Source organism: Heterocephalus glaber, unplaced genomic scaffold (genome assembly GCF_053883595.1).
Source record: "Heterocephalus glaber isolate CG9 unplaced genomic scaffold, H.glaber_assembly_v1.0 deba00001546, whole genome shotgun sequence".
NCBI lineage: Eukaryota > Metazoa > Chordata > Mammalia > Rodentia > Bathyergidae > Heterocephalus > Heterocephalus glaber.
Window position 1 is genome coordinate 877,681 of NW_028258339.1, and position 23,879 is coordinate 901,559.

Below are 23,879 nucleotides of genomic sequence, written 5' to 3' on the forward strand. Positions count from 1 at the left end.
ATGTCATCATTTCCCCATTTTATTTTTTACATAATAGCCACTGGTGTGCACAAAAGCTATGGATATTTTAAACACGACTATTTTATTTTCCCGTTTGCAGAATATTTTTTGCATTTTTCATGAGGTGTCTCATAGCATTTCTTCAGTCTTTCTACCAATATAGATTTTCTTCTTTATACTCTCATTGCACCAGAAACAAACCCTAAAACAATGTTTAGTAATTTGGTAATGTTTGTCTTCCTGATAATATGGAATTTTTTTTCAGTTGTTTATCTGTGTATTTGTGAGTTTGAAAACTGTGAGATACATAAGCTGCTAGTAGTATTTTCATAGTTCTTTTTATTTTTAATCACTGGGTATTGAATTTCATGAATACCTGTTTGAGCACTTAACACGTAGGTCTTTAACATGGTCAGTAGCAGGAGTATCCCTGCTCAGTGATGTCACTGCACGTCTTAGTTACCTTTCTCTCGCTGCTGAGACAAAACAACTGACACCCAAAGTTAAAGGGGGGAAGGTTTATTTAGCTCAGAGTTTATAGAGGTTCCAGTCCATAATCGGCTCACTCCAAGGCAGGGTGCCTTGGCAGAGAGGCATCACAGAGGAGAAGTTCATGGCAAGCAGAAGACAGCAAAAGAAACAAGGGACCATAACTGTCTTTCTGCACCTTTTATCTTATCCAGGTTACTGGGGAATAGGACAGTGCCAAACCAATCAGTAGACCGATTTAGTGATCACACACCCTTAATGCCAGCATTACACACTCTAGATTCAGCCACCTCTGAAAAAGCCCCACCTATGCCCGCATGAGGCTTTGGGGGGTGCATCTAGACACAAGCCATAACACTGTATGTTTCTATTTTATCTTGCTCTTCATAGATGACCCATTCCTTCGTGTCACAGCATGATGGATAGTTCAGGTGGTCGTTGTCCTTGGGAGTCAGATGATTTTCTGCCCTGCTTCTGGGTATGCGTGGAGTGGAGAAGACCTCTGGAAACTGAGCTGAGGTATTTGAAAATTGGACGTGTGTTTCATAACTACTTTTTACAGTGCATTTTCCCTTGGTGAAGCGAGTATCTAGTTGAGGGAATAAGTTTCCAGGATCCCCCTTGGCTGAAGCCAGCAGAGTGTCTTGAGAGAAACAAAAATGTTTAACTTGTGATAGGATAAAGGTTAGGGGACATAAGAGGTCTTCTAAAGCTAGGCCAAGACAGACACGGGGGAACTGTGCAAAGAAACAGAAAGGAGAGGGAAGGCTTAGGTTGTTACATTTGGGGTGGTGGGTGCCATTGTTTGCTAAGAGCGCAGGCCCACAAAACTGGGAGGTGAGAGGACAGAGAGGCCTCCTGGTCCCCTGGGGGCCTTTTCAAAGCGGAAAACGTAAATCATGCAGCACTTTCCATGTACATGTTTCCCAAACCCCTAGCAGCGCTTGTCAAATGAGAAAAAACATAAGGGCAGGGTGTGTGGAGAGTGGAGGCCCTTGAGATTTAATAGCAGACCCTGCGGGGTCGCCCTCCAGTTGTGAGGTGTACATACTTTCAAGGGCAAAGGGCTGAAACCAGGAGGCGAGGAGTTGAGTGTTGGGGAACCTGAGGCACAGAGAGGTTGGGTAAGATGCACACAGGGGTTTAAGAAAAGTGTAGGACCTGCTGAAGAAGGAAATCTGCGTGACGTGACTCAGCAAAGATGATTTTGCAAAGAGCCCCACTGGTCAATCTGCGTACTCCGGGGGCCTTCCTATTAGCAAGCTGGTGCCTTTCATCACAGGAGATGACGGTGAGGACGTCAGTCCTCAGCCCCACCACGTGCACAAAGACTTACGCGTGTGCTTCCTGCAGTGTGGCGCAGATGGGCGCGTGGGGAGCAACAACCCTGGTCCAGGCAAGCTAGAGCTGCGCCTGGCCGGAAGGCACACGTGGAGACACTCCTGGGCAGAGTCACAATGCAGAGCATCTCGCCTTGTGGGCAGGAGTTCCCAGCCCCAGAGGTGCGGGGCGCCTGCGCAGTGTGTCCGCGGCGCCGCGCTCTGCGGACTTCGGGAGACCCCCGCCCCCGCCCCGTGGCCCTGCACCGTGGACGCGCACGTGAGCGCGCCCGTCTCACCTCGCTCAACCCCGGGTTGGGCGGCTGGGCGGTCGAGGGGGGAGGGACGGAGGGGGGAGGGGGAGCGGAGGGGGCGCAGGCTGGAGCGCACCGGCGTCCTGGGGGGGCGCCGTGGGGGGCCGAGGGCGGAGTCGCGGGCTGCCGGGCGCGGGGCGGTGGCAGAAGCGGCTCCTCCAATCAGGCTGCGGGCTGGGGACCCTCCGCGTGCCCGGCAGGCCACTGCCCGCCCCGCGGACCAACTGACGCGCCTGCTCGCCCTGCCCCGCCTCCGCCCCGTGCCCGCCCCCGCGCCCGCCTAGTTGTCCCTGGGCTGCGGCTGGCGGCGGATTAGCCGCTCTGGTTGGCCTGCTCCCTCCCTCGCTTGCTAGGTCTCCTGCTCTACCGACCCTCTCGCTTATTCGCCCTCTCGCCCGTTCTCCCGCCGCGCCAGGCCTTTTCTCTCCAGGCAGCTCAGCGGCAGCCCGCTCCGCAGCTTCTAGAGGCGGCAGCCCCGAGCATGAAGTGCAAGCCGAACCAGACGCGGACCTACGACCCGGAGGGCTTCAAGAAACGGGCGGCGTGCCTGTGCTTCCGCAGCGAGCTTGAGGATGAGGTGCTGCTGGTGAGCAGCAGCCGGTACCCGGACCGCTGGATCGTGCCGGGCGGGGGCTTGGAGCCCGAGGAGGAGCCGGGCGGCGCGGCCGTGCGAGAGGTGTACGAGGAGGCGGGAGTCAAAGGGAAGTTGGGTCGTCTGCTGGGCGTCTTCGAGCAGAACCAAGATCGCAAGCACAGAACGTACGTGTATGTGCTGACTGTCACCGAGCTGCTGGAGGATTGGGAAGATTCGGTCAGCATCGGGAGGAAGCGAGAATGGTTCAAGATCGAAGATGCCATCAAGGTCCTCCAGTGCCACAAGCCCGTGCACGCCGAGTACCTGGAGAAGCTGAAGCTGGGCGGCTCCCCCACCAATGGCAACTCCGCGGCCCCGCTGCCGCCGCTGCCGCCGCTGCCGGAGAGCGCGCCCTAGTATGTACCGCTCCCGTCCGGACTCCTGCCTGTCGCTTCCCTTAAGATCAGCCCTGCGGCTGCCCGGAGCACCTCTCCTGCCATGTGCGGTCGGTCGCACTGGCTGGAGCGGAGCTTCTTTTGTTTCCTGGGCAGGCAGACCTCTGAATCACGCTTGCAAACTGTCTCTCTCAGTTGCTAGGCACTGTTTCCAGACAATTTGCACGTTTTTCAGATGCTTTGAAAAATCGCGTCTTGGTGACGCTATAAAATGTTCGGGCAAGCCAAAAGCCACAGGGGATTTCGAGTAAAAGTGCCTTAACTGAGGCTTGCCCAGCTCTTGGGGAGGGAGGGTGGGAGGGGGGAGGAGGGGTAGGTGGGTGGGTGGTGGTGGGGTGTGTGCTCCAGCCTCCTGGTGTTTTGGTTTGCTTGGCTTTTTTCTCCTCCTCCCCTTCCTCCCTCTCTTCTTCTCTTTGCTTCTCTTCTCTTTCGCTTCTCTTCTCCCTTCGTCTGCTCCCTCTCATTTCACGGATGTTTGTGCGTGAGTGTGCGTGGGCAGTTTGGGTACTGGGCTGGTGGTTTGTTTCCCAGTGGAGGCCTGTAAAATCCGCCCTGCTTGGTTGTGTGGGCATCTTCTTAGTTTATCCCCTTAAGTTGTTTTCTCATTCACAGCCTTGGTCCTTGTCAGGGAGCCCTTCTGGCGTGGGAGTTGGTTGAAAGATCCGTTTTACATTCAGAGAAAAAGAAATATTGGAAATTTTACATCCTTGGTGCTCTTTCTGCAGTCAACAGTAATTTTAGCTTCAGAAATCGGATCCAGTATTCCCCTTTCCGAAATGTGTTTGGTCTGTTCAAATGTAGATGGTTTGATTTTCAAAGCATTTTTTTCCACAACGGGTACTTTTTCTCCATTCCCCTTATAGTTTCAGTGTATCACCTGACAGAACAGGTATTTCTGCGGGATTGCTAGCCCGATGCATCTTCACACATATCCCTTTTCGAAACAACCACTCGTAGAACACGGTTTTGCCTGCTCGACTTCCAACTCCCAGTCTCCCTTTCTGGACACCCTGAAGAACCCCGGTTGGCTGTATACATTCGTTTTTGAAAGAAAGCCATCTCTCCTATTTGAGTTTAGTGACAACCCAGTTAGACTTCCAGGACTGGCAGTAACCCTGGGAATGGAATCTTTGATGGTGGCTGCATCCCTTTTGAGTGAGTTAAGGCTCTTACTGTTCAGCTGTTACAGATTTTTCAAATTATTGGGACACCTGAGCAGTCTTTTTCACCTGACAAATTTTTCTGGGTGCTGAATTCAAAGCTTTTATGTTGGCCCTGATACTTGCTTGAAATCAGGAATCCCATCTACAGTGCTGAAGTCTCTGTCCTGGAATTTCCTGTTTTTTTTTTTCCTCTGGCCTTCCTAGCCAAGTGGGAAATTAGGTGGAATCAAAGCCTCTTTTGTGAAGTAGGTATTTTGGTTTTCCTGATGGTTTGGGCAACCTACTATGTGTTTTATTTCTTAAATATTGTTGAGTGATAAGCGTTTTGCATCACTCACCTAACTTTTCAAGTCATTCTGTATTAAGATATTTGGGTTCTGCTGTCTAAGTTCCTCTTCTGGAATTGATCTTCTCCCATGACTCTTGAGGAAAAGCCTACTTTGTTAATAGAGTACACCTGGGGGGAAACTTTGTACATGTAACACTTAACATGTTAAAAGCCTTTTGCAGACCAATTATAAATATAAGTGAATAATATCTGTAATTTAATATTTCATTTTTGTGCAAATTATCTTTTAAGGAAAATGATCACTAATTTTATTCCATATCGTTTTTATCTTTGTTTCCACTCTTTAAAATAAGCTGCCTGCCATATATAAACATGTCTAAATGAAGTACATGTACTTAACTGACAAAAAGTAATGTTGTGTAAGGAATGAATAGAAAATACCCTTTTCAGTGATAATCGTTAAAAACCAAGTATCCATTATAACATTCTAATATATGTAGAATTATTGAATATGATTGCCAGTAATTATCCAGTAATCTTAATGAAGTAAGATATTTTAAGTACCCTGCGATTGTGTATACAGTAACATCAGAGAAACTGGATTATTGCTTTCTTTCATACATAAACTGCCTCCATTTAAAATGACACAAACATGACATTCTTAGAAATTTAATTTTTCCATGACATTCTTAAAATAGTGAACAATCTTATTTTTGATTTTTAGGGTATGTATTTTACAGATGTGAAAAAGGCAGTGTTAATGTTAGCTTATAAAATTTGCTGGGTTTTTTTCAGAAATATTTGAATTGAGTATTACTACTACTTGCCAAGATTTTCTTTAGCATCTACATATCTTTAGTTTATGCAATTTGTACTGCTTCCAAGGCTTTCATTCCCAAATTGCAACAGAACATTTTTACAGTTAACAGAATTTAAAGTAAATGTTTAAATTCTCATAGGTAGTTTTTGTTAAATATATTTATTGAAGTCAGTCTAGGAAAAATTAAATGAGAAAATAGAAATAGTCTTTGATTTTGAAAGAATAATCCCCAAATTTTTGGGTAAAACAGGTGTTTGTAAGGTCCATTCTCCAAAAGTTTGATGCACAGGTGGGATTTTTCTCCTTACAGAGGTATTACATAGCATCTATGCAATTTTATTTGATGATTGCTGTAAAAGAGTACAACTGAATTTTTCCAGCTCATACCACACCCCAAAAATCATTTAACTGATTAAAGATGAGACTTTCATAGCACTCTGAAAAAAGAGATCGAAGAGGATACAAGAAAATGGAAAGACATCCCTTGCTCCTGGGTAGGAAGAACCAATATAGGGAAAATGGCCATACTTCCCAAACTGTAGATTCAATGCAATGCCAATTGAAATTCCAACAATATACTTCACAGAACTAGAGAAAACCATCCAAAAATTCATTTGGAACCATAAGAGACCTAGAATAGGTAAAGCAATTCTAAGCAACAGAGACATGGCTGGGGGTATCACAATCCCCAACTTGAAACTATATTACAAAGCTACTGTGATAAAATCATACTACTGGCAAAGGAACAGACCTGAGGATCAGTGGAATAGATTAGAAGATCCAGAAACAACTCCAAACATGTTCAGCCACCTCATATTTGACAAAGGAGCCAACCAGCATCATTGGAGGAAAGATAGCCTATTTAATAAATGGTGTTGGAAAAACTGTATCTCAACCTGCCAAAGATTAAAACTAGACCCATACCTATCACTGTGCACTAAACTAAGATTGAAGTGGATTAAAGATATAAATATTAAGACAGAAACACTAAACTTGCTGGAAGATAAGTTAGGTAGAACTCTTGAAGACACTGGCATAGGAAAAGACTTCATGAACAAAACCTCAGCAGCACAGGAACTAGCAGAAAGAATCAGCAACTGGGATCTCATCTTATTAAAAAGCTTCTGCACTGCAAGAAACCACCAACAGAGCTAAGAGACAACCTACAGTATGGGAAAAATTTTTTAGCAGCTGTACCTCAGACAAAGGACTACTATCTAGAATATATAAAGAATTGAAAAAAATCAAACCCCCCAAATTCAAAGACCCAATTCAAAAATGGGCATTTGAAATGAGCAGACATTTCTCAGACAAAGAAGTAAAAGCAGCAAACAAATATATGAAAAAATGTTCAACATCACTGGTCATTGGAGAGATGCAGATGAAAACAACCCTGAGATTCCACCTCACCCCAGAAAGAATGGCTGCTATCAAGAAATGACAAATGGTGGTGGGGTTGTGGGGAGAAAGGAACCCTTCAACATTTTTGGTGGGAGTGCAGACTGGTGCAACCACTGTGGAAATCAGTATGGAGATACCTCAAAGAACTAGGACTAGAGGTCCCATTTGACCCAGGTCTTCCCCTGCTGGGTATCTTCCCAAAAGAATTAAAAGAATCATACCACAGTGATATATGTGCACCCATGTTCATAGTGGCACAGTTTGTAATAGCTAAAGCTTGGAAGCAGCCCAAATGCCCATCAACTGGAAACTGGATAAAGAAAATGTGTTCTTTTTATAAAATGGAGTACTACTCAGCCATAAAGAATGAAAAACTAGAGTCATTTATAGCTAAATGGATGCATATCGAGGCCATACTCTTAAGTGAAATAAATAGGACACACGTGTAAATACCGAATAGATTCTCTAGTTTGAGAAACTGATAGTGTAAACAAGAGTTAAAATGATTAAAATGAATAATTGATAATTTGAAATAGGAAAAAATGTCCAAAGACAAAGGAGTGAAGGGAGGGGAAGGGAAATGGAAAAGAGGAAAAGGAAAAACTATGAGAAAAGAGAAAAAAAATGGAAATGAAATCTATGTAAATAAGGAAGGGCGGAGGGGATGAAGGGCGCACAGGTAATGGGGAAAAAAATAAGAACCAAGATACATCATGTACAGGTACAAGCACCCAATGATAAATGTAAACAACTTGTATACCTAAAATGTACCAATAAAATGTACCAATAAAATTAATTTAAAAAATGATGAGACTTTCAGGCATGAAGTAGAAATTTGTTTTCAGCACATTTTTAAAGGGCTGATTTTTCCCTCAGTGGATAAGTGCCTACACTTAAAAACTTTTTTGAAGAAGACATAGAGCAAAGGGAATTTTGATATGCTAGATAAAAATTTGTGTGTTGTATTTTCTGAGAAACCTAAATAAAGGATGAGAAGTGACTAAAGAATTCTTTTGCATGGTTTTATATGACAGAATTTTTGTGAAGAGTTCAACATTTCTTTTCTACTAGAAATATCAGTAAAACCTGAAGTGTGTATAAGAGTAGAAAAAGGCAGCTTGTGAAGTAACAGCAATGTCAGTGGCCCTTCTTGGGTAGATGTTTTAAAAGGGGTCTGAAGCTAGAACTGTTCCTTCTCTCTATTACCTTTAAATGGAGTACTGTTCTAAGAAAGAACAGTTCCTCCCTCCATAGTTGTTAATTTGGAAAGAGAGGTGAAAATGCTGTTTTAGAGTGAGTAATACAGCTGCCCAGGGCTTCATTTTTAAGAATTCCTTTTTGTGGAAGAACTTTGAAAAGCAAATGTTTTTGTCATCATCCTAGTATTGTAATTGTCTTTTTGACTGACTACTGGCCTATTAGAATGTGAACTCTCTGGATATTAAAACTGAACCTGACTCCTCCCCATAGAACAGTAGCTCGGAGCATAAAATAGTAGCTGAAATTTGGAGACATTTGCCATTGAACCATGGATTAGAAATGCCATGTATTCCTTATTTCTCAGCTTTATAATGTACCTGGAACAATCTTTTTCCCTCAGATTCTCATCTTCCCTCATAGCGGAACTGCACTGGATGATTCTCTGAAGTCTTTTCTAATACAGAGTGGTTGATAAACCGTAGTAGATCCTCAATATATATTTGTTGACTAGAGGAACTGATAAACCAGTAACACCCTATTAATAAGATTATCTTTTTTTAGGTGAATGGCATAGATGTTGTTCAGATTTACTTTGAAAGAATCAAGTATGTGAACCCAATGATGAATGGAAATTTGAAGCACAGGTGAGCTCTCACATCCCCAACGACACAGCTCATTCTATGCTTTCGGACATGTTTTTCCTGTTATTACAGTGACTTCATTTTCCAGGTTGTTGTATTACCACTGTATCTGTATAGAATTCTATTTGGCACCTGTGGCCTTTTTGTGCTTTTAAGATTATTTATCTTTTTTCCACCAGATATGACCTTGATTGCAAGGAACTTGCTTCCAGTGTATGCCTGTGTGTGTGTGTGTGTGTGTGTGTGTGTGTATGTGTGTATCAAGACATCACTTGAAATATGGTAGTCCTCACTGAAGATTTGTTTAAATAACATTTTGTAATGACATTGGGTGGTAACACCTCCTCCTCAACAATCTAGCATATTATGTGGCTTTTGGATATCAGGTATCACATAACTGTTTCAAGGCAGCTGTGACATATTAGCAAAAATTCTTACTCATATGTCTGTGCCATCCTAGATAATGTGCTTCTGATGGCAATATACTAATGATCTTTGAAATATATTTGCCAAAATTTTGAACTTAAATTTGACCATGTCTCTAGACAATTCCTAATCTATAAAAACTACAGAGGACAGAGAAATGTATTACTGTACACCACAGAGATGAGATGATGACATCAACAGAATTCTGACTTCAGAAATCTCTACAGGACAAATGACCCAATTTCTTCAGAATATAAATTGCAAGAATGAATGAAATGGAGAATGAACCTATAGATTGAAAGAAACTTAACATATTCACACTACATGGATCTAATTTGCATCCTGACTTGGCCAAAATGTAAAGTGAATTTGTTTATAAGACAATTAGGGTAATTTGGACATTGACTGGATATTCGATATTAGTTGTGATAATATTGTGGTTATGTTGGAAACCACTTCTTATTTAAGTTCAAATACTTATAATTGAAATGATACGATGTCTTGGAATTGTTTCAATATATTAAGTCTAGATATTGAGTACTTTGGGGATATTGTAACAAGATTGACTTTAAGATTGTTGAAGTTGTATGATGGTTAAATGAGGGTTCATTATATATGTTCATGTGTACTTTTGTATGTTTAACACTTTCCATAATAAAATGTTAATAAAAATAATTATTTGAGTTCTTCTGATTAAAGCTGATCTAGAAGGCAGAAAAGTAGGGGGAAAATTTTTAAATTATTTAAAAAATGTTGGCTATGGGGTATCACTTCTGGTCTAAGAAGTCAAGTGCCCCAAAACAGGGGGACATACCCCAGAATGGGTAGTAGTCTCCTTACTGCAGAGCATTTTTAGGAATTTTTCTTTTAATTTGTCTCATTGAAATGGGGAAAGTTAAATTCTTATTTATACCTGTTGGAAAGTGGGAATGGATTCATCTGTGTTGCTGAGGAGGAGTTTTGACAACACCTATATTCCAGTTCACATCGATGTGAAAAATTAAAGGAGGAGGATCTCCAGGAAACAAGTTTATGTAATATTATAAAAAAACCATATAATGCCATTGCTTGAATAGCTTTAAGAAGGAATGATAGCTGTATGTGTATTTGTTATACATCAATTAAAGTTATACATATTAGATATCAGTACATGTTTGTGATACATAATACATTCATCATGGGAAGTTGGTACATGTACATGTCACATCTTAATCCTTTTTACTTCCCCTTCGTCACTCCTTCCTCCTCTCTCCCTCCATCTCTAGATCCCCTTCCTATCTGCAAAAGGACTACCTCCCTGTTTCCTACTACTTTTTGTTTTTTATTTTTTGGTACAGGGGATCGAACTCGGGACCTTGTGCTTGTGAGGCAGGCGGCAGAACCACTGAGCTAAATCCCCAGCCCTCCTATTATCTTTTAGTTTGCTCTTTATTTATACTTCCTGTTTCCCATATAAGGAAAACCATGTGATATTTAACCTTCTGTGTCTCATTGATTTCACTTAGTACTGTGGTCTCAGGTGCATCCATTGTCAAATGACTCAAATTTATCCTTTTTGGCTGAGAAGTACTCCATTATGTACATATAACACATTTTAAATCCATTCATTTATTGACAGGCAGATAGGCTATTTCCAAGATTTAGGTATTAATCATGCTACTATAAACATGAGTATGCATGTGTCACTATAATATGATGTCTTTAACTCTTGCAGGAAGATCCATAAGTGGAATAGCTAGGTTCAATGGAATTACTATTTTTAGTTTTTGAGGAATCTCCATACTGATTTCTACAGTGGTTATACTAGTTTACATTCCCACCAACAACATAGAAGGGTTCCTTTTTCCTGCCAGCCTCACCAGCATTTGTTGTTTTCCAAGTTCTTGATCATAGTCACTCATTCTGAAATAAGATAGAATGTTGGCATTGTTTTAATTTATATTTCCCTAATGGCCAAAAATGTTGAACATTTTTTCATGTACTTATTGACCATTTAAACTTCTAAGAAGTGTCTAGTCATTTCAATTACCCATTTTTTGATTGGGTCTTATTTTGGGGAGGTCTAATTTTTTTGAGTTCTTTATATATTCTAGATATAGTACTCTGTTGGAAGAGTAGCTGACAAAAATTTTTTCCATTCTGTAGGTTGTCTCTTCAGTGTTTTGGTGGTTTTCTTTGTTGTGCAGGAGCTTTATAATGTGATATAATCCCATTTGTTGATTCTTGGTGTTAATTCTTTTGTAATTGGGGTTCTGTTCAGTAAGTCCTTGCCTATGCCTATGTCTTCAAAAGTTTTACCCATTTTATCTTCCAGCAGATTGTTTCTGTTTTAATATCTAGGTCTTTGATCCATTTTTATCTTCTTGTAAGATGAGAGATGTTGGTCTAAATTAAATCTTCTGTATGTGGATAACCAATATTTCTAGCACCATTTGTTAAAGAGGCTGTCTTTTCTCTAGCGTATGATTTTGGCCCTTTTGTCACTTATCAGATTGCTGAATGTGCTCGGAGATGTTTCTACATCGTATATTCTGTTCTATAAATCTACATGTCTCTTTTTGTCATTGTAGCTTTGTAGTATAACTTGACATCTGGAATTGTGATATTTTCTGCTTTGCTCTTGTTGCCTAGAATTGCTTTTTCTATTTGGGTCTCTTCTGGTTCCACATGAATTTTAGGATTTTTTTTTTCTAGTCCTGTGAAGACTGCTGTTGGTATTTTGATCGGAATTACATTAAATCTATATATTTTGCTAATATGGTCATTTTTATAGTATTGGTTCTGCCTATCCAGGAACAGGGGATGTCTTTCCATTTTCTGATATTCTCTTCTCTTTTTGCACAGTATTATGGTTTTCATTGTAGAGGTCTTTTACTTCCTTGGTTAGGTTAATTTCTAGGTATTTAATTTTTGTGAGTGGTATTTTTTATTTCTTTCTCAGTGGGTTCATTGTTGGTGTGCTAAAGTTATATTTGAAGTAGCTGAGATAGGAAAGTAAATAGTTAATTTCCCTGCCCATAGCAGTTCTGCACTGTTTAGACTCATTCTGCAAAGGCTAAAATATCTTAGGTTAGAGGTAGTGAGGCTATGCTCATATCCACAGACTGGAGGTCAGTCTTGACTTTTTTGTAGGTTAAGAAGGAGCAGGCAGAAAGTAAGAACAGCATTGGAGGTCCCTCCCAGGGCAGAAAAATCACTTCCTAGTTGTTAAAGAAGGTGAAGCTGAAACTGAAGTTGCCCCTTCAAATGCTAAGTGTATTTCAATTCTAAGCATTTGCCCAGAATTAACTGTTACCTGAAAAAGGGGAAGTGAAAGTTTTACCTTAGAGCTTATTCCCATTCATAGCTGGTTTCCTTGTGAGAAGGACCCAGGATATATCAGAAAAACTTTTAACTCCCTGGAAATTGTTTCATAATTTGAATCTATTCTGACTTCAGTAGATTTTAAAGTTCGGAGGCAAGCAGAGCCAAGGAAACTGTGGATGGTGGTGGTAAATTAAAATAGGCCACGGCTCACAACTGGCCTGACCAGAGGCTGTCTGGCTTCTTCCAGGTTACTTTGCCTCTCTCATCTTCAGTTTCCCCATCTATGAAATAGGGATATTCATAGCATTCACACCTTTGCAAACTACTGCTTCTGAGAAGCTCTTCTTGTTCATTCCTACTACCTTATTGCATTGTTATGTCATAGTTCTTATCAAAATTGTATTATGCTTATTAGCCAAAATGCCTCTGCCTTCTAAACTCCTGAGGTCTTCTGGTTCTGAGACCCAAATTGGGTTGTCACTTTTGCCCAGAATCTGACAAATCCTGGAACATGGCACCTATGATGCTCATAGCAAATTTATTATATAAAGGCTTGTCATATCTCCTAGTTATGAAAAACGTACTGCTGAGTTTTTTTTATTTGTTTACTGGAAAAATAAGAAATGTGAGGCCTTATAAGATTGGTCTGTGCTTTAATTTATGTTTATTCAGAAAAATATTTTATCCATAAGTTATGTTTTATTTTTCAGAAATTTTCGGTACCAACCTATTTCTAATTTCTTTGCTTCATAAAAATAAGTTGCTAAACTGGCCCCACAGCTACATTAGATAATTCAGTGAAGGATTCCCAAATATAAATGATTGCAGGACATAGTAGGCCCTCAGTATTTAGTCAATTACATTATTTTAGTTTAGGGGGAAATACATTGCAATAAGGATTATATAGTAACAAGCTCATACATACAAGGCCAAGGTCTGACTGATTCTACTGGTAAAGATGCAAGGATTTAGATAATTCAGTACTTATATTAACAGTGAAAAGTATGAGCCAAAGGGGTCAGTGCCTCAGGTCCTTGTCCAACATACCCTAAGAGACAACGAAGAAACAAAACTGGGTGATTGTAATGCAAGTTGTGGAATACTCTGTTGCTGAGTCAAGACAAAGCTGCATGGGAGTGGTTTTATATTTGTATCCCCGTTCTGAAGGACACAGAATAGAAAACTCCATGCCTCATCAGAAACTGGTGAGAAAATTGTTCATGACAGCCTCCCAGGAGAGATAGAGAAGTGAGTGGGAGATGGCCTTATAGCCTCTCATCTTATGTTCTGGGAGAATCACAAGGCATTTAACCATGACTCATTTTAGTTGCAGTGGCAGACAGGTCACCTGTTGTAGCTACTCTGAAGATACAAAATGAACCTCAACATAAAATTTGGTTCTGGTAGCCGGGGATTTAGCTCAGTGGTTTTGCCGCCTGCTGCACAGGTACAAGGACCCGAGTTTGATCCCTGGTACCAAAAAAAAAAATTGGTTCTTATAGCAAGGTTGATGATGTCAAATACATATTATTAGGATATTGACAGGTTTATTACTTACATAAGCCTTTTTGGGAGAACAGGTCAGACTTCTAAAGCAGTTCTAGAAGTCTTGAGAAGGCAAGAAAAGGAGGCTGGCTGGGAGTTTTATGATAGTTGGACTGTGGGGCCAGGATAAGAGTTCCAGTTTATAGCTAGCGGCTTGTATGGTATGAAACTCCATCAGAAATCAAAGGAGAAAGCATCCTCGGTTTTTATTAGCTTGCCCAGATGTAGGGCCTAAGGGAAACAAGGAGCAGTGAGTCTTAAATGCTGTCAATTTTATGTCAAAATTTATATAAATATAGATTCTTTAGGACAGTCTACCCCAATGTTTGACCACTAAAATGTACCATGTCTCTTTAATTGAATTTAACAAGTTTAAATAAGTGATTATGGTACTCTGTAAGCTATATAGCCTGAAACTTGTAAGGATGGTGAAGGCTCCATCAAATATCTTGTTCTAGAGCCCTGCATTAGGTATTCTGACAATGCAAATGACCTCATTGGCCTCAGTCAACATATCTGGAACTCTGAAGACAATAGGAGTGTCATGATTAAGCCTGGTAGCCAGAACCTCCCCTGCTAAGATGATAGCCTGAAGCTTGGCCCATTGTGCTGATCCTTGGGTTCAGTCCTTTATCAGAGACATCCTCTCCTCTTTAAGTGGTGAAAGTAACAATCTACTGAGCTACATCATGTGAGGTTATGAAAATGTGTATATTGAGTGCACAAGCTGTAGCTATTGTTCAGTTGATTTTACAGGGGTCCTTTGGTAGCCAAGGGGTCTGGGAAAGGAATTACTTCATTCAGCAGTATGGATTGCAGCAAAGGACTGAGGACGGGGGAGGCCATCCCTACCTACAATTGTGGTATACCATGTTTGGGTCTATCCTGTGGCAAAGAGACTTTGGTGGCTGTGGCAGGTTTATAGTGTGCTGCTTCCAAGATCCAAGGCAGAATTAGCTGGAAATGGAGGGTCACATGCCAAGGTTCTATGGGAGCCTCTTTCCAGGAGACTCCAGGGTGCAGCCAGCACCTGCCACTCCAGTGACATAAAGATGAGTCTTATGAGGGAAATTTCTTCCATAAGAATGTAGTAGGCAACTAATGGCCACCATGGGTGGTTCGAAGATATCAAGAACCAGGAGAGAAGATTGCTAAAGCCTCTCCATGAGGTAGTATCTAAGGAGAGAAGGCATTAGTAAGAATGCCTAGACTAGTGTAATTTGAAAAAAAAAAGTTTTGTAGTCTTTTGTTGAGCTCCATTCAAGGTCCTATTTGCAAGCAATGGCATGAATGGGCCAAAGCAAAATTTATGTGAGGAATATGCTGCCTCCAGAACCCCCAAAGGCCTAAAAGATGTTGAACTTATTTTAATGATTTGGGTGCTAAGAAGCTCAGTATATCTTTTTTTTTTTTAGTGTCAAGTATAGAGCAGCTCTCCGTTTACCAAATAATTTTTAGGAATGTAAATAAGGTAGTGAGGCCTTGTGATATTTGTAAGGCAAGTTGGCCATCTACTCTTTGTGAGCTTCCTTTTAAACAGTCAGCCCTTCATATCCATACGTTCTGTATCGTGACTCACATCTATGAGTCAGTAATATTTTTTAAAAATCCATCTGTACTGATCATTTACAGACTTTTTTGGTTGTTATTCCCTAAACAATACAGTATAATAGTTATTTACATGACATCTGTATTGTATTATGTATTATAATTATGGTAGAGATGATTTTAAAGTATAGGGGAGGATGTGTGTAGATTATATGCAAATACTATACCATTTTATGTAAGAGGCTTGAACATCCAAGGATTTTGATGCCTGGGGAATGGGCATCCTAGAACTAATCTTCCATGGATACTGATGGATGACTATAAGTTCTGACTATTTCTAAGGAATTCTCCTAGCAGGAATGTTCATCAGTGTAATCTCATATCTGTGCACCTGGAAGAATAGATGCAGTTAAGGACTTATTTGCAAAGGTTGTATGAAATGTAAGAGTTTTTGAGATACTATCTGGATAACATATGTAGCATTTCCCTTTGGAGGGGAAGGAAAAGTGGGACTGGGAGGCTGTTCAAATGCGCACTAAACAGAATGTATTGACCTAATTTATAGTACCAAAATATTCAGCAGTTGCCAATTGGATGAAGTTAATTTCCATAATACTAAAATATTAATCATAGAAGCCTTAATAGATGGGACCATGACATTAAGGATATGGTGATCCATCAGGAATACTCATTTGTTCATCCCAGGTTTAAGAACAGGCTAATTAGACTGATAAATAAAGATGCAGTGGGGATAATCATCTTCTCTAAATAGGGCTTATATAATGGTTTCAATTCTTAAAGGCCCTATTTTAATTTATATTGGGCTGTATTAACTATATACATGGAAGGGGTTTCCATGGGGTTCAGTTTCTTAAAGATAGTTTGTAAATTCCAAGGATTTAATCTCATTTTGATTTATTACTTAATGGGTCAGAGAATCAAAGGAGGATTTGCTCACATGTCATCAGCTTGTTCAGGTATGAGCAGATGGGGAAGGGGTTTAAGAGCTGTCAGCAGTCAACATTGTTAAAAAATGGAGTCAAACTCTTTGTTATACCACCCATTCAGATACCCCAATTAAGGCTTTCATCCAATCTTTTCTGTTTGTTTTAGGCAAGATTGGGCAAGAGCAACCATGACTATAACTCCTCCTGGAATAATTGAATGCATCTGAAGAATAGACCTCAGCTACTTGTGGTCAAGCCAGTTAAATATGAAAAAACATAGGAAAGAGTCCACTAATAACAAGATAAAGCTAAACAGAATCATACCAGTGTCCAGAATGTTAATCTTGTTCTTTGTTTCAAGTGGAGGCCATTCCTTTCCGTAGTTAGCAGATGTTGGGAGGTTTCTGAGAGTTCTTTGATGAAGATGTTTCTTGGCTAGCAGTTAAGCTGTGGATGGTGGCAATGGTCTGTTCAATTGGCTAGATGCCCTGTGGACTGAAGCCGAGAGAGATTAATCATCTCCCTCCCCACTCTTGACCAGGGTCAAGTGTTCTCTTCCTATCATCCAGAGTTGTTGTTTTCTTTCTATAGCCACATGATCAGTATGACTAGCTTCCACAGCAATTACTTCACCGTTTTTTCAAGCCTCTTTACCCAAACCATATCTCTAACCTCAATTCTGTGCAGTTCAGAAGTGTCTTCTTTATACATCCTGTATAGGCCTAGAATATTTTCTATGCCCTGATATATGGGCCATGCTCAGACCATCTTAGGGGTTGTCACCTCATATATATCATCAACATTATCAGCAATATCTATAATTCAGCAATCAAATACGGCAAGCATAGCCAAACAACCAAAGAAACATCAAGTTTAGTCTCCCAACCCCACATCTTCTTGCTTTGTGCATGTTCTAGTTGCCTTATTTCCCAGGAATGGGTATGGAAGTGAAAAATACAGTGAGAAGAATGAATCATGGTTTGGATTTCCTTACAGTCATCCTGGGTTTCCTTCCCTACTCCTCAACCTCATCATTAAACATTTTATTTAAATAGGTATTCTTCAGCGGAATTACTGTATTTAAGCTCTTTAGGCCTGTCTTAAGGGGGTGCCTTAAGACAGCTGAGCCTTGGCTGTCAAGTTCTTTCTCTTTTTTGGGGGGGGTACCTGGAATCAAACTCGGGACCTTGAGCTTACAAGGCAGGCGGTGGAACCACTGAGCTAAATCCCAGCCCTTCTCATTTTTTCCTTTAAGGGTCATTCTGAGTTGGGATCTTAGCTCAGTGCTACAGCTTTTGCCTAGCATGCAGGAGGCCTTGGTTTCCATCTCCAGTACCAGAAAAAAGTCAGTTCTGTCATTCAGTGGCATCAGCTGATTGAGGACTATATGGAAAATAAAATGTCCTATGAATGTCTAAAAGGCTATGTACTATTTTTCACCTTTTACTATAAAATCAGTATCAATGTTCAGTCAAAATATCGAAAATCCAAATATATAACATAGGCCATCTAAGAGCCATTGAACAGTATAATACCCATTTGCTAAATAAATAGGTATGGGAATGCCATTACCTGAAAAATTGTCTATGGATGTTAGTGTCCAGCAGAACTCCCAAGAGGAAGGGAGGCTATATAGTGTATTTGCCAGGATTTTCCAGGACTGATACCTCTGACTATATGTCCTGAAGTTCCTTTTGCTACTTGGCTGTGTAGCTGTTAGCCCAAAAGCATTTGGCAGACCACTAGGTCTTATTTTTCAGTCCAGTCCTGAACTATAGATAGACTATCATATGTGATACTTTATCTAGATGGATGTATCCAGGTATCTTTTTATGGGTAGTGCAGATTTAACCACCTTGCTATGTCCATTTTTGCTTATCTTTAAAGGGCCCTTTTTCATAGGCATTAACGTGAGTCAAAAAACAGACATTATTGGTCTTGTATAATTTCCTGCCATAAAGTTCATCTCCATAGAGGCTGAGGTTTGATTATCCTGTCTCATATGATCCAGTCATGATTACTTCCAGGCACTACATTGCCTTACTCTTGGCTCCTGCATGCGAGTCAGTGAAAGTGTACCAGGTTATACTATCCAGGCAAACCACATAGAAACAGTGCCACTAAGCAGAGATCCTTTTTCCATGCATGGTTGAGTATGCAGTTTTCTTTGGGGCTGCACAGCAGCAGTGATCCAGTATGCTCCATTGTCCTTGAATTTAGCTGATCCATGTCTGAACCAGGTCGGGAACCTCAGCAACTTAAATCCCCAAAAAGCCTAAGGTGCTGGTATGGACCACATATTGAGATAACCTCACTGGGAGCATGAGTAGCCATTTTTTGATGTAACTGTACTGTGAAGCTCTGTAATACCTAGCTTATTTTTTTTTCTGGACATCTACTTCCATTTAAGAATTGCTCTTTGAGTACTGTGGTTTGAATGTTTTTCCCCCTTCAAAACTCAATTAAAACTTAATTCTGAAACAGTATTGGTAGGTGGGGCCTTTGGGAGGTGATTTAGTCATGAGGGCTCTACTCTGATGAATGGGATTAGATGCCTTTATAAAAAAGGTCATAGAGGGAGTTTATCCTGTTTTGCTCTTCTGTCTTCTGTCATGTGAAGATACAGCATTCCTTCCCTCCAGAGGATGGATCCAACTCTTACAGACAACCAAACCTGCTGATGCCTTATCTTGGACTTTTCCAGTCTTCAGTATGAGAAAATAAATTTCTGTTCTTTACAAATTATGTAGTCTGTGGTGTTTTATTATAGCAGTGCAAATAAACTTAGACATTGGTGAACATTCACTTTGCTGATGTTCTCATTTCTGATTCATCTCATGTTAGGGATATCAGGGTGTCACAGCACCTGCTATTACTGTTTTAGTTTCTTTGAGTACCAGTTCCCAATAACAACCAGTACTAGTCCCTCAAATGGGATATATCAGGTGAGTATGTCAGGCAAGTGCTATGTCCAAAACCCCAGGAAGTATCATTGCCTAATGACTACATTTTTTGTCTGCCCCTGTTTACATAACTGTCAATCACTGACACTTGTAACTCAAAGTATTCCTTAGAGCTGACTGGCCCAGGTGGAAGGCTCCACAGATTGCTGAGTGGTTTCTAGGGCTCATTGTTATTCAGGAATCCATGCAAAGGTTACTACACTTTCAGTTACTTTATGTAATAGGCTGATCAAGATCCTCATGTGAATTATGAAGTGCCTCAAATATTGAACAAAGCCATTGACTGTTGAGCATTTTTGTTCATTTATTTGCTGGAGGTTTTAAGGTCATCAGTTTAAAAAATAATAGATTCAGGGATCTTTAGGCATCTACCTACAGGATTCCCAAAAACATTACTTGGGTTGCTACCACTGATTGTTATCAGGGTAATTCATCCAGCCCTAATGCCTCATATTGGACCATCTACCTAAGGTAGTATATTGTCCTTATCTCTTCCAATCACAGTAGCGTCTTCATGTAATGGTCCAAACACTTCTGGTGAGGTTTTTCAGTCTGTTTCTAGGTCTCAGCCTAAAAATTACTGGAGTGTTTATGTTGCCTTATTGTAGCCCAGTAAACATATCTTTTTTTGTTTGTTTGTTTTGTTTTTTGCTTTTTGGTACCTGGGATCGAACTTAGGTCCTTGTGCTTGCGAGGTAGGCGGTGGCGCCACTGAGCTAAATCCCCGGCCCCCGGTAAACATATCTTAATCTGACCCACAGAAGGCAAATTGGCTTTGGTCATCTAGATGCAGTGAGGTGCTGAAGAAGGCATCATAAATATCCAACAGTCTGCACATACACTATCATCATGATCATATTTGGAAGCAAAGGGAGGAAGCGCTAAGTTTATGGTAGTCCACAGTAAATTGTCACGTATCCTTGACATTTTTCACCAGATATACAGGGCTAGTGTAAGATTATATAGTTTCTTTAAGCACCTATGCCTCTATTAGTCCTGGATTAGTACATTGACCTCCATTTCCCACTCCACTGTCCAATTTGAGATTTATTTCCAAATTCTAGATAAAGTAATTTTGGGGCCATATTTCCTATTGCTACTCTAAAAAACTTTGTAGCTCAAAACAATATACTATTTTACAGCTCTGAAGATCAGAAATCTAAAGATGTTGCCAAGGATATATGCCTTCTGGAGATGTCAAGGAAGAATGTATTTCCTTGCCTTTTCTAAATTCTAGAAGCCACCTGTATTCCTTGGCTTGTGGTCCCTATCTTTAAAGTCAGTACCATAGCATCTTTTCCCATCTTTTACTCTGCCTCCCTCTTTTAAGGATTGCATTAGCTCTTGTGATTACATTTGGCCCACCTGGATAATCTAATATTATCTTCCCATTTCAGAACTTCTTAATCACATCTTAGTTTTTGCCATGTAACACTGTCACAGTCTCTGGGAAATAGAATGATGTAAATTTTTAGAGAGCATCATTTAACTCTTCCCATGCATGCTTCCTAGCATCACAGTGGCTTGCATCCCAGTGTTCAAAAGAGTTGAAGTTCTGAAACTGGTTGCTGTCAAGTGCTCAACAGACCTCGGCCAGTGTATAAGATCTCCAGCCCCTCTTAGAAAGGAAGTAACTGCAGTTTGTGCTCTAGTCCTGTTTTGTCTTGAAGGGGGTGGGATCTGAGTAAATATTGACAGTGTTGCATGAACACTAAATTGTGCAGCATGAATTTTAGCAAGGAAACTAGGTCTTCTTGGGCCTCCTATTTATCCATGGTAAATGCTAAATTTGTCCAGGGATACTTACCTACTACAGTTAGGATTTTTAAGTTTTGTCGTCTTTTGTGGCCTGATAGAATTTCCATAATGGAAATGTGACAAACCTGACTGATTGTAACGGTTTTCTACCAAGCCAATGCTATTGACCAATGTGTGTGTGGCCAGGATGACTTGAAGCATGGAGTCTTTAGGTGACTGATTTCCATTCCCCTTTTTCTTCTTTTTTTTTTTGGTACCGGGGATCGAATTTGGGACCTTGCACTTGCGGGGCAGGTGCCAGAACCACTGAGCTAAATCCCCCACCCTCCATTCCTTTCCATTCTTCAAAACTGACATGGCTCTTTCATTTGCTGGTCAGACAAGCCAAGCCTTTGTCATTTCAATGAGGTTTTCTCTCATTTCTAGCTTATTTGATTTACCAAAGTATATTTGATTTGTGGTCTTTGCCACTGATCAGAAGGAAGCCTTTTTTTTCTTTAGACAGGGTCTTGCTATGTTGCCCAGGCTGGGCCTGAATTCTTGGGCTCAAGTGATCCTTCCACCTCAGCCTCCCAAGAAGCTGAGATCACAGATTCATACCAGCATATCAGGCTGAGGGAAAAAATTTTGCTCTCAATACCACATAAAGGTGAGAAACAACCATGGAATATTTATTTTTAGATTTACAGTTGCTCCATCTCTTATCTCTAGCAGTGCAACTCATAGGGATTTCAAGGGTGGTTGTCGACAACCATTTTTCCCTCTCCTTACCAGATACCTCTGCATCCAGCCCGCTACTGCCCACCACAGTTCTATACCTGGCTAGTCAGCCTATAGGATCTCAACTGTCCTTTTTCCCAAAATATCATTGCATTCTTACAGGCCTTCAGGAGGAGAGGGTTAAAATCAGAATAGATTCAATGGTTTAAGGACAGGTGAGGCCAAAGTACCCTGTAGTGTTACTTCTTTTACCTTAAAAAAATGCTCAGCTTTTATAGGAGTTACAATTTTTCTATCGAGAACATATTTTTTTTGCTTTGCAAAAGGCAGCAGTTTTACTTTGACTATCAGAGGGACTCAGTATTGTGAAACTACCTACATTGTTTCAAGAAATTTTAGTTAGCAAGCAGGCCTTGAATTTTGCAGGAGCTTATCAGATGCTTCTGCAGACAGGCAGCCAAGGTCACTGAGCATGAGACCTTTAATTTGTCAACCAACAAGACATTATTATACATGAAAACTTAGGACATCAGAGGAATTTTCTAAGACTTTATAAACGTTCAAAATGCAAACATATACCAATTCTGCATTTTTACAGCCATACAAACAATAAATCATACTAAGCTTCTCATTACTCATTACTTTTTTTATTTCTATGGAAAATTTTGCCCCAGCTCTACCAGGAATGTTTTTGTTTGTTTTTTTACAGAAACTTAGAGTAAGAGTTTAAACAAGCACCTGTGGTGTTACACAGTAACTAGAAGCTCAGGGAAGGCGGGTAGAGAGTATCATAGAAGGAGCAACTCTTACAATAAGTGCATCTTTCATTTGCCTTTTGTAGTTTTAAGTGCCCGTTTACTGGACCTGAACAAATGCACTTGTAATAACCACAAAGCATCAGTTGTTTTTGATCATACTTCTAGCCACTCTACTTCCAAATATTTATCTACAGGTAACACTGCAGGATCCCTGGGAGTCCTGTCCACTAACATGGCTCACACAGCTGCTGTGGGGAGGACACTAGGTCTTTTTTTATAGTCCAAGAAAAACTGCTGTCTTTTGCAATTTAAAAAAAATCACATGTTCCTGATAAACAAATTGTAACTCCTACAAAGTTTCCCATTGTTCTCCCCCCTCCCTCACCTCATAGGTTAGAGGCACTGCCAGATATTGGGAGTTTGATCTTCCTAATATGGCCCATGTAATGGGCAGGAGTACATCAGCTACCAGTTGCTAGAACTGTTCCTGATGCTAAAGAAAAGGAAAGTATCTACAATCTACAATATAAACCCAGAAGAAATTTGTACTTCCCTTACTTTGATCACTCAGAATTTTTCTGAGCCTTGTGAAGCAAGGCAGATGAGAGACAAGGAAGGAAAAAGAATTCACTTTGGCTTACTCTCCTGGACAGTAACAATAAAGACATACAGCTCCATCCCTCTTCTAGGAAGGATAAGCCTCATAGCTATTCCCAAAAAAAGGAACATTTGCATATCAAAGCACAACTCTGAAGAGAAGCTACAAAATTCCAAGCTCCCTCTCCTCCCACACACCTTCTCCAGAGAAGCTCACCAACCAGGCCCTCAATGCTGAAAGGGTATATGTTAGAAGAAGGATACAAAATGGTCTCTGAAAACCTAGCATTAGCAGGAGGAGGAACCAAAAGCTTCTGAGAGAGAAAAAAGATTACAAATAGAACATGATACAGATAATAAAGACTTCTTTCTTTGTCTTTTTAAAATATGAACGTGTGGTTTTAACAACTTCAAAAATCTGAAGCATCTGTAGACACATAGCATAAACACTTTACCAAGACACATCACTTCATACATTGATAGGATGAACAACAAATCTGTCCTTAACATATGACAGATTTTATACTATTTAAAGAGAAAAGAGCATTTTTGTCTGTCAGAGTGTAGCTTTGACTTAAAAAGACACAGAAATATAGAGAATGAATTTAATGATTTGCAATACACTACTAAATACTTAATATATGTT

At 40.4% G+C, this 23,879-nt stretch overlaps 1 protein-coding gene across 2 annotated transcripts; it reads left to right on the forward strand.

Moving 5' to 3' along the window:
* Positions 1-1,830: 1,830 nt before the first annotated feature.
* On the forward strand, positions 1,831-19,238 carry LOC101698372 (diphosphoinositol polyphosphate phosphohydrolase 3-alpha). 2 transcript variants are annotated; one of them, XR_001182788.3, is made up of 4 exons: positions 1,831-1,991; positions 2,538-3,112; positions 8,586-8,668; positions 16,604-19,238. XR_001182788.3 is itself a non-coding variant. In XM_087189705.1 (3 exons), coding segments are annotated over exons 2-3 (510 nt in total). In that variant the 5' UTR covers positions 1,983-2,088; positions 2,538-2,603; the 3' UTR covers positions 8,587-9,766. The 2 variants fall into 2 exon arrangements, 1 of the variants encoding a protein (XP_087045831.1); XM_087189705.1 differs by lacking the exon at positions 16,604-19,238 and having other exon boundaries at positions 1,983-2,088; positions 8,586-9,766.
* Positions 19,239-23,879: the final 4,641 nt, after the last annotated feature.